This window comes from Carassius auratus, chromosome 49, assembly GCF_003368295.1.
Source record: "Carassius auratus strain Wakin chromosome 49, ASM336829v1, whole genome shotgun sequence".
In the NCBI taxonomy this organism is placed as follows: Eukaryota; Metazoa; Chordata; class Actinopteri; order Cypriniformes; family Cyprinidae; genus Carassius; species Carassius auratus.
The window spans coordinates 15369005-15383346 of record NC_039291.1 but is presented as its reverse complement, the minus strand read 5'-3'; the positions used below and the strand labels follow the sequence as shown (position 1 = coordinate 15383346).

Sequence of the window (14342 nt, the reverse complement as noted above, 5' to 3'; positions counted from 1 at the left end):
AACCGAGAGACGTGGACTTCTCAAGAAGACCTTCATAGTGTACTTGAGGAGCTGAAATATAAACGCTTTAACATTGTTATGTTCAGAAGTGTCAGATTGCAATTAAAGTTCAAACATAATGCAAAGTTTGCCGTTAGAAAGCATGAAAAGAGTCTTATAGATAAAGAAGCAGCCGCAGATATTTGATGATGGGCGTTTAAGATGCATCTTTGTGAATCACATCATCTATGAAAGTAACCCACTGCTGTTTACTTCCTGTATGTGTGCAATCTAAATATTTTCCCAAAATGCAATAAAATATTTAGGTATACCGAAATCTGCGTTCACCTTAGTCAGCGTCCCACCCAAGAGCGTTTACAGAAATCACTTCACCTTGTGTTTATGATGCTTAACTTATTGACATGATACCGATAACATTTAAAAAACCATTCCTTGGGTTAAGAGAGGAAGCCAGCGCTTTAGTTGGATTTGACTTTATTATTTACCTGAACCTCTTTGGGAAAGCTGTGCAACTCAAAACGGATGGTTTGTGTTCTCAAAAGAGCAGGATTTTACCTTTACATCATCCTTGAGAAGGAAAGAAAGATGGAAAGACACTATTTCTGAGTCCAAATAGTGCAATGCCTCGATGTTTGCTGCCTTCAAACTCAAGGCATTTTTTGCAATGACATAAAATGACCATAAGTCCTCTATTTCAACATGTCCTGCTGAATGGCTGGTGACGTGGACAACAATATTATGACATATATATATATATATATATATATATATATATATATATATATATATATATATATATATATATATATATATATATATATATACAAAAATGATATTTATCACAACTATTGAACATTTAACATTAATGGTTAAGGAAATGCTTTTCACGTGTTTGTTAGACCTTGAGAACGAATGTAAACAACTTGTTTGTTCACAATTAAACTCCACAGAGTTCAATTTAAAGCATCATGAAATCGGTTTTATTTTTTCCCCAAATTGTTTATTTTGCATTAACTTTTTTCTGGATTTTGTGTTTAATGATTGAATGCAAATTTAATACAAAAAACTGTGTCTAATGAAATAAATTAATAAAACTTTAATAATTTAACAAATCTTATTTTAAATGAAAATAGAAAAATTTATTTAAAACAAAACATTGCAGTTTTTCTTTTTTTTAAATAAGATGCTGCACGAAAGAACAGTATAAATTAAAACATGCATTAAAACAAAAAAAACATTGGTAACTCTTTATTTTAAGAAGATTTTTGAGAAGTACCTTTTAATATACACAACAGTATTATAAAACCAAACTTTTATTTTGGCGGTCAGTCATCAAGATCTGTGCGTTCAGTGTGTTTTTCTCAGATGAAGGCGATGAAGTTCATGTCTCATATATGTGTGAGTGTGTTTGAGTTTGTGTCTCAGATGAAACTAACAGCGTGCAGGCGTTGTGTATGTTCAACCGATTGTGGTGTCAGAGACATCCAGCTAGTGCATGCTAACAAAGAAACAATGGAAAATACAAAAACACACTCAGTATGAGCGGCCCCTGAGCAACCGTCAAGACACATCTCAAACAGCTGAGCTGAAACACTCACAGACGATGACATGCTGCTACGCTAAAGACACAACACTCATGCACAACTATTATGCAACCAGCCTCCGCTATCTCCAGTTTAAACCAGCTAAAGCTTGATGCAATGCATTCTGGGATCACCATGAAGAGTTACTGCTTTACAATATGAGTTATAGCAAAAAGCAACATGATTTTATCTCCAGCGTCTATAGGTACAGCTCTGTGTTATGTAGGCTGACTGTTCTCTCTCTGAGCTTGCTTCAGCTGGGCGTTTTATCACAAATAAACAGTCTTTGGTGTTTATGAAAGAATGGGGCGTACCAGTGCGCTGTGGGAACGCACAGATCTGGACTGTTAGCGGTCTGTGGCAGGGGTCTTAAGAAGTTCAACCATCACTATCTGTAAAAACACTGCGCATGAGTCACAGCAGGCAGATGTTCGGCAGACAGTCAACACTATCAGGATGCAGATGTTTCGCTCAAAAACAGACAACTGAGAGTGTAAATACCAAGTATTGTGTAAGTGATCTCTGTGAGAGAGAGAGAGAGGAAGAGCTGCTGGACGCTGATAGACAGAAGCTCTGTAGTCTGTCTCTCTGCTATCACACTCATGCTTACTTTAGCTGGACAGCGTGTTTGGACCAACCCTGAGTGCTCTATTACTCACCTCATACTCAAAAAAATAAAAATACAAAAAATGCACAAACAAAAAATATCAAACATGCAACCACCAATTCCAATCAAAAGCGAAAACAGCAATTAAATGAAAGCTACAAGAGTTAAAATTTTGGTGCATTTTGTCTATATTGTTTATTTAACAAATTGACTTTATTTAACAAATCGCAACATGCATCATGATTTTATTTAAACAGTGCACTGCGAGTTATGAAGCGTATGCTTAGATGATAATGTATTCTGTTATTTACAGTCCTAAAATAATACAGGACCATAAGTCTACACACAGTACGGTCAGTAAAACTGACTGTTAAACTTTACAGTGTGTAGAAATGGTTACTGATCAGATATTTTAAATATTAATCACAAAATAGACTAAAATTACTTTTAACAGAATAATACCATAAAAATACCATAGAAATGACCATAACATGAAAACAGATCTAAAACAAGACACATTCAATAAGCCCAAATATATATTTTTTTCAATTACACTGTTAGCAATTATTGAATATTAGCATTTGTATAATTCAAAAAAAAAAAAAAAAAATTTACTGAAACTATGTTAAATGTAAATAAATATTTTTTATAAATAATACAAATTATTTGTTGTGTTATTTTAAAATACCTGTTTGTTTTTTTTTCTCTTTAATACTTCCCCGGGAACACATGATAGGTAAAAATTGTTAGCCTGAATGCACTGTAAGTCGCTTTGGATAAAAGCGTCTGATAAATCCATACATTTAATTTAATTTAGTTTCATTTTAATTATATATATATATATATATATATATATATATATATATATATATATATATATATATATATATATATATATATAAAACCCCATTTAATTACCATAAAACATGTAATATTTAATTTTAATTAAAGTATAGTAAATTAAATTAACTAAATTATAGAAAATGTTAATTCATATAAACATATTTTTTAAATAATAACAATTCTTTCTATTATATATATATATATATATATATATATATTTATGAAATGACCATATGTGTGTGAGTTTAGTAAACATATGAGAGCAGTCTCAGTGTGTATTTGTTTCAGGGTTCAGTACCTGCGGCCAGACACACTGGCAGGAGCAGTCTGAAGATGAGTCCACACACCACCTCCGAGGCCATCCTCCTCCTCATATCACCACAGAAGTGAGAGCAGATGCTGAATGGAGAAGTGTTGGAGCAGAGTGTGGCCCCAGCTCATGATCCGCTGCGGCCCTCAGGAGCCCGACTCAGTTCAGTCTAGTCCTCATATAGTCCCCGGCTGTAGAATCCCGCAGATCTGATTCCTCTCTGAGCAGGATCTTCTCACCTGTTGACAGGAGAGATCATGCTGCTCTTCAGATGCCCTGCATCACATCGACCAGCTGTGAACGCGCTCGTCGCGAGTCCTGTAGAGTTCCTCCGGAGCGCGTGACTCTTATATCCCCGTCCTGCGCGCGCTCCACAGCTGTGCCTCTCTGGCATCTGGACGCACCTCTTCTCCGAGGACCACCCTGCACAACTGACACATGACTCCACCATTCAGGAGTCTAGGGGAAGACGAGGGCAGGAGTTTGGAGGGGAAGGGGTGGAGGCTCGGGGCTTCAGCAGAGAACAAGAAAACTATACATCAAACTTTTGGTGATAGTTTATCTGAGGCTGTATCAGTCAAATGTACATTTATATTTTATAGTATATATTTTCAATGACTAAAAATATGTTTTGGTGGCGTTTGTAAAGTAATGTTTGATGTAAAGTTAAATCAGTCGTGTAAGAGAGACTGCAGCGCCACCTGCCGAGCGTCGAAGGAACACACGAGCAGAAACATTTTAAACTAAACTTATAGTGTATAAACTTGTGTATGTGTGTAACTTTTCCATTTCATTATAGCATTTCCATGCATAAAAAAAAAGAAAAAACTTAATTAGTGGATTTGATGTGAGAGACAACAGCAGATGCACTCTTTCACTGGAGGAAGTGTTATTATGGATTATTTGAGTTAAAATCATCTTAATGCTGGATGTGTTTCATCTTTTGTCTTCTCCAGATGTTCACTGATGGACTGGAGTGCTGTGGATTATTGTGATGTTTTTATCAGACTCTCATTCTGACGGCACCCATTCACTGCAGAGACCCTGATGCAATGCTACATTGCTACAAATCAACTAGATCTCAGATGGCACACTTTCATTTATGGTTGTTAATAAGATTAATGTTAATAAGCCCGTGGCTCTGGAGAAGGGGATACTCTGAGGACACCGAGGGGCACTGATGGTTGTTTCTTCATGGTTTAACTATAGATTAGAGTTGGCAGCTTTAACCGAATTCAGAAAGCCTTTCCAAAGCTGTGGAGCCGAAAGGGAGAGTTTTCTGGATCTGAACAGACACCTGGAGACCGTGGACGGATCGAATTGAGGCTGCGCTGAAGGGGACGATTAAACTCAACTGGATTTGCCAAAATTCAGCTGTAGAGCTCTTGCATGTGAATTTAAACAAAACAATTGGTTGACAGCTGAATCCATGGCTAAGAGATCCAGCATAATAATGAAATCAAACATGTCTATTCAATGGAAACCAAATGCAGCAGTGCTTGAATAAAGCCCAGATGAGAGTATTGAAGGAGCCTGAAACCACACAGAATTAATAACTTCATTAATTAAGAGATAAGATAAAAGAAAACCTCTCTAAGATGAAGATGCACAAGTCACAAGAATCTGCCAAAGACAGTTATTAGAAACCTGAAACCATTTTAATTGAATAATGACTGGACGGCATTTATTTAGGTGTATGTTTTTAATATTTGGCTAACTAGAGGATAACATCAAGATCAACACAGCAGGAAAACTGATCAAAACTGGCAGTGAACAACTCAAATCTCCACGCATTTATACAGTTATTAGATCTGCAGATCGTCCAGTATTAAAACAATAAAACCCACACATAAAAAGGTAAAATACAGGTTAAAACTGCAGTGTGTCCAGAAACTTTCTATAGATCCACAAGGATTTGTTTCGGTGGAGAAGTGATGAATTTTAGACGACCTGATCTGAGAAATTATCAATTTCAGCTTCTGCATATGATCATATTACGTATGAACTAGAGATTTATTATTATTATTATTCAATATTGTTTTTACATGTATTCCAGCAGAAAGAAAAATCCTAAAGGTGTAAAACAAGATAAATGTTTACCTTTTTCTTCAAAATCTTTCAAAAGGCCAAAAAAAAAAAAAAGGATATATATATATATATATATATAATTTATATAGTTATAGTAGTATATAATGTACAATACTTTTAAAAAATTTGGAAACATTAATGTTTTTAAATGTTTAGATTTAGGCTACATTTATTTGATCAAAAAAATCTGAAAAAAAAGAGTAATATTGTGAAATATTATTCTAATGTAAATCATCTGTTTTCTGTGTGAATCTGTGTTAAAGTGTAATGTATTTCTGTGATCAAATCTGTATTTTCAGCATCAGTCCTCCAGTCTTCAGTGTCACATGATCTTCAGAAATCATTAATCATTTAACAGTTATTCCAAATTGTAATATTTCACAATATTACTGTTTTTACAGTTTGTTTTTAGATCAAATAAATACAGCCTTGATGAGGCTTCATTAAAAACATTTAATGACGTTAAGATATTTTCCAGGAATATGTTTGATTGATTAGCGAAGGGTTTGATCAGCGTTTGTTCACAGACAGCTAGGTAATCTTCAGCTCTATCTAAACTAACAGTTTAATTCCTGAGTGGTGATCTGATTAGCGGCGAGTATTTCACGACTGTAATATCTGCAGGAATCATAACCAGCTGCTCGTCTTCGATCCAAAGCAGATATTTCCATCTCCTAATGTAAAATCAATCGGGCTGAGCTTGGCATCTTCAGCATCCTTGTGATTTCAAGGCTTCTGAAGCCACGTCCAGTGTTTCACATGCCAACCTTATTTCCATGGATCAAGCTATTTCATAAACTACAAGGTGGACAAAGTTAAATATGGTTCCAGTGATTACAATTAATCTGTTTCCAGTGACCGAACACAGAAATCAGAGGATGTTAACGGATGGAGGTGTTAAAAGGAGACTGCAGCTGTGGTGTGGCAGGATTGTGTGCTCCGAGGTAAAAGGCTTGGGATGGGGTCAGAGGTCACTCAGGGGTCAGTGTCGTCACGGCCGTAGTTTATGGGCTGCAGCTGCTTGACCACATAGTCTGCGATCTGACGCGTCCCAGCGGCCACCACCCGTCTGGACATGAGGTCGAGCGGGCCTCCTAACACACACACACACACACACACACACACACACACACACACACAAACAGCACTGAACTAATGAAGACCAACTAATAAACACTTTGATAATATATCGGCATTTTAATGACATCTTAATTACAAAACCGAAGCATATGACACTGAATGTCCTGCCTGAACCTGGATTGATCTAAAGCCGGTCTGTGAAAGCAGGCCATTGCATTTGTTTTGATTAGTACATTAAATGCTTTTTCTGAGCAGACTTTCTGATGTTGTAAAAAAAAAAAGAGCAGAGGAAAGTTACTAAACTCAAGTAATCTAATGAAATATGTCACAGATTACTCTTCAAAGCATATACTTTCTAATCTGTAGAGAAAGACATTGTAAAAGTAATCTTCCAAACGCATGTAAGACAAAAATTCATTTTTACCAATAAATAAATAATATATATATATATATATATATTTTTATTTGTATATATATATATATATATATATATATATATATATATATATAGTATGCAAAAAAACAAGATTATAAATAAAATATTTTTTTTTCTATAATCTTGTTTATTTATTTTATTTTGTGCATATATACATTTTCATATATAGTTTTGTATTTTTTTTATTTTTTCATATATATTTTTTATCTTTTATTTTAGTTTTAGTATTAGATTTTATATTTATATTATTTTGCATATATATATATATATATATATATATATATATATATATATATATATATATATATATATATATATATATATATATATATATACATACATATACATATATGTGTGTATATTTATTTGATTTAATTTTGGTTCTTAATTTAGGTTTCATAGTTTATATTCTTTTTTTTTCCTTTTTTTTTTTAAACATCTTTTTGATTTTATTTAGTTTAGTTTATTTTATAGCTGTGTCAGAGGCACTGTTATTTCAGGCACAGCGATGTCCTCTAACCCGCTGATTTCACAGTATGTCATCGTAACTATATGTGTGACCCAGTTCTATCATCACACAAATGTAAGATGACAATCTGGGCATGATTACAATAACATCACTGTAAACAAAACTACATCGGCTGGATAACGCAGAACATCTAGACTGTGAGGAAATCTTTGGCTTTATTTTAGGGCTTTTACGTGGAAGCGATATTCCTCTCCGGACCGCATGGTCATGACCTCACGGCCTCCCAACAAAGACTCTCTGTGTCGCCTCACACACAGGCATGCCATGAACCGTCCCACACACACACACACACACACACACACACACACACACACACACACACGCTTTCACAAACACATGCTTGTGGCAGACACACACACACACACACACTCACACACACACACTTTCACAAACACATGCATGTGGCATGTTTATTTTATTTTTTATTATTTATTTTGTAATAAAATTTTTAATAAAATAATTATTTTTATTATTTATTTTTTTATTTCATTTATTTTGGGGATTTAGATTTTTTTTTTTTTTTGGTATTTTATTGACTTATTTGTTTATTAAAATTTTTTTTCTTTTTTTATTGATATACTTTATATTAGTATCTTATTTTATTATATGTCAATTTTAGGTATTTATTTACCCATTCATTTATTATTTAGATCAGATTTAGAAACATATTAAATTATGATAATTTACTGATGTAATATGTAAAGGATTAATGCACAGTGGATTTACCAAACCTAAAATATAATAAATAAAATGTAAAAACCACGTATAACTTGATTAAATATCTATAAAACGAACTCTTTTTCAATGTTTTGCAGGTGCAACTTTTATTATAGCACTATTCATATGTATAAAGAACTTTATGCTAACACTGAGCTATATTAACATCTTACGGTATAAACATAATTTTATGACTTTATATACAAATACTAAACTCTGTAAGAAACACAGTGTAAATGTTTACATTCCCCTCATGTTTGGTGAGTTCCACTAAGCCCAACATCTTCAAGATCAACATTGGTAATGAAATAATAATCCCAAATCAATCAGTCAGGTTTAATATCCTACAGTATGGATTAAACAGGGTGTATTTTCTGCCTCCTCACACACAGGACACAGGTGTGACTGACCTGTGGTGTCCATGACGTGTCCGCCGGCCTCTCTGATGATGACCGCGGCCGCTGCGATGTCCCAGCAGTGCAGACCGTACTGGTAATAGGCCTCGGCCGCGCCGCTAGCGATGTGACTGAGCGCTAGCGTCGAGCTGCCGATGATCCTCACACTGCGGGTCAAAGGTGAAATCCTGACCTTTAGGTGCAGTAACACACTGAGGATACGAGCCACATTGCTAGCTCCTAACATTACAGCTGACACATCTACGCTGCACATAAGTGGATCAGACGAGGGGTTTTCAGACGTACCCGTGTGTAGGGGCGCTCAACATCTTCTTCATATTTCCTAAAAAGATATCCAGGGTTGCAGGGTCTCTCTTGGCGCCGATCTCTGTGAGAATGAGGGCCTTCGACACGTCTGAGAAAATAACGTCACATGAGAGTCTGACATTTGTTTTAATTTGTGTCGTGTGGACTTTAAATATTAAAGATAACACAGGTGAATAAACTGATTAAATCTATAAAGATATTATTTAAATACACTACCACCAATCAAATGTTTAAGGGTTTGATACTTTTTTGATACATATTATTGTTATCCTTCTGGTAATTATTAATTTGTAACTTAAATAGTTTGATTATGCCATTATAAATGAAAACAATGATTACTGTTATTTGCAAAAAAATAATTTAAAACACGCTGACCTTTTTCTTTCGACACCTGTAGGCGCACACCGTTGCAAAAGGCTCCGTGTCCCCTCCTGGCCGTATACAGAGTCCCATCGAAACAGTGATAGATGACGCCGAGCTCCAGCTGAGGGGCAGAAGTGATTGAGCATCAACACATGACACCAGTCAAAGAACCCTGCACAGGTTTCTCAGTGTTTACCTCTTTCCTTACAGCGAAGCCGATGCTCACTGCCACCATGGGGAAACTGAAAATAAAGCATTGTGTGTGAGATCTCAGGAATATATTTCTATGATGACTGGAACACAATGAGATGGTGAAGGAACCTGTGCACAAAGTTACACGTCCCGTCGATGGGATCGATTATCCACGTAGGGTGGTCTGTCAGTTCACACTTCACTCCAGCAGCAGACGATTCCTCACCGATAAACCTGAGATTAAAATCAACATTACACCAACATCTGACACAGAGGATCATACGAGCAGTTATTACAGAAATCAGATGAAACAGTAAACACTTTACACACTCTCTGTAGTGGCCTTTTATGGAAAGGAAAGCTGAAAAGGAAAGTAGGTTAATGGGGCAGGGTTCATGAAATAAATCTGTGTAAAACACTTCTAAGGCGGTACAGTCATGCTGTTAGATCTTAATACTGAATGATTATCATATTCTTATAATCATGAGGTTTACATTGTACTTCAAAGTATCACAGTTGACTTCATTGTTACCATGGTATTATTGAATTTGTTAATATTTTGAGAAAGGGGTATTTGTGCATGTGTGTGAGGGTTAGTTGTGTGTGTGTGTGAGGGGTATTTGTGCGTGTTGTGCGAGGGCTATTTGTGCGTGTTTGAGGGGTATTTGTGCGTGTGTTTGAGGGGCATTTGTGCGTGTGTTTGAGGGTTAGTTGTGCATGTGTGAGGGGTATTTGTGCATGTGTTTGAGGGGTATTTGTGTGTGTGTGTGGGGTATTAGTGTGTGTGTGAGGAGTATTTGTGCGTGTGTGTGTGTGTGTGAGGGGTATTTGTGCGTGTGTGAGGGGTATTTGTGCGTGTGTTTGAAGGGTATTTGTGCGTGTGTGCGAGTGTGCGAGGGGTATTTGTTCGTGTGCGCGAGGGGTATTTGTGCGTGTGTGCGAGGGGTATTTGTGCGTGTGTGCGAGGGGTATTTGTGCGTGTGTTTGAGGGTTATTTGTGCGTGTGTTTGAGGGGTATTTGTGCGTGTGTTTGAGGGGTATTTGTGCGTGTGTGTGAGGTATTAGTGCGTGTGTGAGGAGTATTTGTGTGAGTGTGTGAGGGGTATTTGTGTGAGTGTGTGAGGGGTATTTGTGCGTGTGTGAGGGGTATTTGTGCGTGTGTGAGGGGTATTTGTGTGAGTGTGTGAGGGGTATTTGTGTGAGTGTGTGAGGGGTATTTGTGCGTGTGTGTGAGGGGTATTTGTGTGAGTGTGTGAGGGGTATTTGTGTGAGTGTGTGAGGGGTATTTGTGCGTGTGTGAGGGGTATTTGTGCGTGTGTGTGAGGGGTATTTGTGTGAGTGTGTGAGGGGTATTTGTGTGAGTGTGTGAGGGGTATTTGTGCGTGTGTGAGGAGTATTTGTGTGAGTGTGTGAGGGGTATTTGTGTGAGTGTGTGAGGGGTATTTGTGTGAGTGTGTGAGGGGTATTTGTGCGTGTGTGAGGAGTATTTGTGTGAGTGTGTGAGGGGTATTTGTGTGAGTGTGTGAGGGGTATTTGTGCGTGTGTGAGGGGTATTTGTGCGTGTGTGAGGGGTATTTGTGTGAGTGTGTGAGGGGTATTTGTGTGAGTGTGTGAGGGGTATTTGTGTGAGTGTGTGAGGGGTATTTGTGCGTGTGTGAGGGGTATTTGTGTGAGTGTGTGAGGGGTATTTGTGTGAGTGTGAGGGGTATTTGTGTGAGTGTGTGAGGGGTATTTGTGTGAGTGTGTGAGGGGTATTTGTGTGAGTGTGTGAGGGGTATTTGTGCGTGTGTGAGGGGTATTTGTGTGAGTGTGTGAGGGGTATTTGTGTGAGTGTGTGAGGGGTATTTGTGCGTGTGTGAGGGGTATTTGTGCGTGTGTGAGGGGTATTTGTGTGAGTGTGTGAGGGGTATTTGTGTGAGTGTGTGAGGGGTATTTGTGTGAGTGTGTGAGGGGTATTTGTGCGTGTGTGAGGGGTATTTGTGTGAGTGTGTGAGGGGTATTTGTGTGAGTGTGTGAGGGGTATTTGTGCGTGTGTGAGGGGTATTTGTGCGTGTGTGAGGGGTATTTGTGTGAGTGTGTGAGGGGTATTTGTGTGAGTGTGTGAGGGGTATTTGTGCGTGTGTGAGGAGTATTTGTGTGAGTGTGTGAGGGGTATTTGTGTGAGTGTGTGAGGGGTATTTGTGTGAGTGTGTGAGGGGTATTTGTGCGTGTGTGAGGAGTATTTGTGTGAGTGTGTGAGGGGTATTTGTGTGAGTGTGTGAGGGGTATTTGTGCGTGTGTGAGGGGTATTTGTGCGTGTGTGAGGGGTATTTGTGCATGTGTTTGAGGGGTATTTGTGTGTGTGTGTGGGGTATTAGTGCGTGTGTGAGGAGTATTTGTGCGTGTGTGTGTGTGTGTGAGGGGTATTTGTGCGTGTATGTGAGGGGTATTTGTGCGTGTGTTTGAAGGGTATTTGTGCGTGTGTGCGAGTGTGCGAGGGGTATTTGTTCGTGTGCGCGAGGGGTATTTGTGCGTGTGTGCGAGGGGTATTTGTGTGTGTGTTTGAGGGTTATTTGTGCGTGTGTGTGAGGGGTATTTGTGCGTGTGTTTGAGGGTTATTTGTGCGTGTGTTTGAGGGGTATTTGTGCGTGTGTTTGAGGGGTATTTGTGCGTGTGTGTGAGGGGTATTTGTGCGTGTGTGTGAGGGGTATTTGTGTGAGTGTGTGAGGGGTATTTGTGCGTGTGTGAGGGGTATTTGTGCATGTGTTTGAGGGGTATTTGTGTGTGTGTGTGGGGTATTAGTGCGTGTGCGAGGAGTATTTGTGCGTGTGTGTGTGTGTGTGAGGGGTATTTGTGCGTGTATGTGAGGGGTATTTGTGCGTGTGTGCGAGGAGTATTTGTGCGTGTGTGTGTGTGTGTGAGGGGTATTTGTGCATGTGTGCGAGGGGTATTTGTGTGTGTGTGTGTGTGTGAGGGGTATTTGTGCGTGTGTGCGAGGAGTATTTGTGTGTGTGTGTGTATGTGAGGGGCATTTGTGCGTGTGTGTTCGATGTATTTTCTAGCCCTGATATATGGCCTTGTTTACAATATCGCAATATATCGCAACATATCACATCGCAACCCCTGTATCGTGATCCCAATTGTATCACCAGATTCTTGGCAAAACAGCCCTAGTCTGTGAGGAGCATTAGTGCGTGCTTTAGGGGTATCTGTGTGTGTGTATGAGGCTATTTGTGCGTGTGTGTGTGTTTTTCTTCACCTGTGTGAGGGGTATTTCTCCCTGAGGGTGGAGATGATGAGCTCCTCCACCTGATGGTCTGCCTCCGTCACCAGGTCTGTTGGTGTGCTCTTGCTGCTCACCTGCTTCTCCTGCTTCACCGCTGACTGAACCACCTGATGGAGAAAACACAGACACTCATTAAAACTAACCACGCTAACACATGGTAATACTACGTTATTTTCTGGTGCTAGTACAGTGATTGTTTATATATATATATATATATATATATATATATATATATATATATATATATATATATATATATATATATATATATATATATATTAGGAACATTAACTATTACCATGACCAGAAATCTTGCCTTAGTAGCTAATTAAAATAAAATCAGTTAAAGCTAACATTCTAAGATTACTGAAATAGAATAAAAATATATTAAATCTGTGAAAAAAGACAATAAAATGCAAAAAAGACAACAAAAAAGATCAACAAAATATTAATGCTAAATTAAAAACCCAAACAAATCAAATTAAAACTTAGTAGCTAATTGAAATTTACTATACAGCTACATAGAAATATAAAAACTAATAAATTGACAAAAGCACATAGCAAAATTACATAAAATATAAATAAAAAAGACAAAGATAATAATTTTTTTTAAAAAATGAACAAAATGTTTAAATCTTGCCTTAGCCACTAACTAAAATAAAGTTTGCTTTTATGTACTAAATTAAGATTTCCAAAAATAAATCAATGGTATGTAGAAATTACTAAATTATAATAATAACAGCAAATTCTTATCAAAAAAATTACTGTCTTAAACTAAAATGTAGATACAAATATATTTATATATAAAAAGAAAATTCAAAAAGTTAATGAAAAATACATTTGCAGATAACTAGTACTAAAATAGCTCTAACCACGCGCAGTACTTTGTGTAAGGATTATGGAGTATGGAATTACTATAGTGCATGACACTGTATACATTTTATACAATATTATTTAAAGAGTGAATTTATAATGATCAATTATAATAAATATCAATCATAGAGCTAACAACAGTTTAATAATTATTATAACATGCTTTGTCCTAACGCGATTCCACAGGCTCCATCCTGAGCAAGATCTGTAGCGATTAAACACAGCGACAACACGAAGAGGCCGATGGTACAGAGAGTGAAGATCAGTGCTGACTCATATATAACAGATGCGTTATATCATGCTGTAAGGATCTGTATAGAAGAACAGTGTGTAAACACAGCGATACAGCATCAGACAGCGCTCTGTGTTGATCTGTTTGTGACGCCACGGTACGTCCGGTCGTGATCCGGCGTTAGTTTGTTAAGAATGAAGCGGTGGACGTTACCTGTCCGGCCCTGAGCGCGATCTGCACGGCCACATCCAAACAGTCGCTCCAGTCCTCCATCACGAGTAGCGTCTCATCCTCTCCGGTAACGGTGCTCCCACTGACGTCCGCTTCCGTCCTGACGGAGCGTGTTCACGGGCCGCGGCCTACAGCACACATCAATGACCTCTAATCGATCAAATCAATCACGGCGACCGGATCCGTGCCGCAGAGATCACCGGCGGCTGCTGAACTCAACACCGAGATGCGCTAATATAACGCGGATCATAAGCCGGTTTAATACAGCTTA

The 14342-nt window shown here is 37.7% G+C and overlaps 2 protein-coding genes across 5 annotated transcripts in view; both read right to left on the bottom strand.

Annotated features, from left to right (window-relative positions):
* The window catches only part of LOC113066341 (piezo-type mechanosensitive ion channel component 2-like), a 109534-nt gene extending 105736 nt beyond the window's left edge, over nt 1–3798 (bottom strand). Inside the window, exon 1 of one of the 4 annotated variants that reach the window (XM_026238244.1) lies at nt 3332–3798. In XM_026238244.1, coding sequence (XP_026094029.1) covers nt 3332–3407 — 76 coding nt within the window. In that variant the 5' untranslated portion in view covers nt 3408–3798. The remainder of the gene's footprint in view (nt 1–3331) is intronic. The other 3 variants (XM_026238245.1, XM_026238246.1, XM_026238247.1) reach the window with 3 other exon arrangements.
* Nucleotides 3799–5772: 1974 nt separating this feature from the next.
* impa2 (inositol monophosphatase 2) lies at nt 5773–14334 on the bottom strand. Its single transcript, XM_026238243.1, has 8 exons — nt 14054–14334; nt 12709–12842; nt 9600–9704; nt 9475–9520; nt 9291–9399; nt 8895–9003; nt 8604–8755; nt 5773–6525 (listed from the first exon to the last, which is right to left on the bottom strand). The coding sequence occupies exons 1-8, from the start codon at nt 14111–14113 to the stop codon at nt 6407–6409; spliced, it is 834 nt and encodes a 277-aa protein (XP_026094028.1). The 5' UTR covers nt 14114–14334; the 3' UTR covers nt 5773–6406.
* Between the last annotated feature and the right edge of the window lie 8 nt (nt 14335–14342).

Coding starts and splice junctions, on each gene's coding strand:
- impa2 (XM_026238243.1), bottom strand. CDS start 14,113: ATGGAGGACTGGAGCGACTGTTTGGATGTGGCCGTGCAGATCGCGCTC. Junction 9,705..12,708: donor GAGAAATACCCCTCACACAG/GTGAAGAAAAAC, acceptor TTTTAATCTCAG/GTTTATCGGTGAGGAATCGT. Junction 9,004..9,290: donor ACAGGTGTCGAAAGAAAAAG/GTCAGCGTGTTT, acceptor TTATTTTCTCAG/ACGTGTCGAAGGCCCTCATT.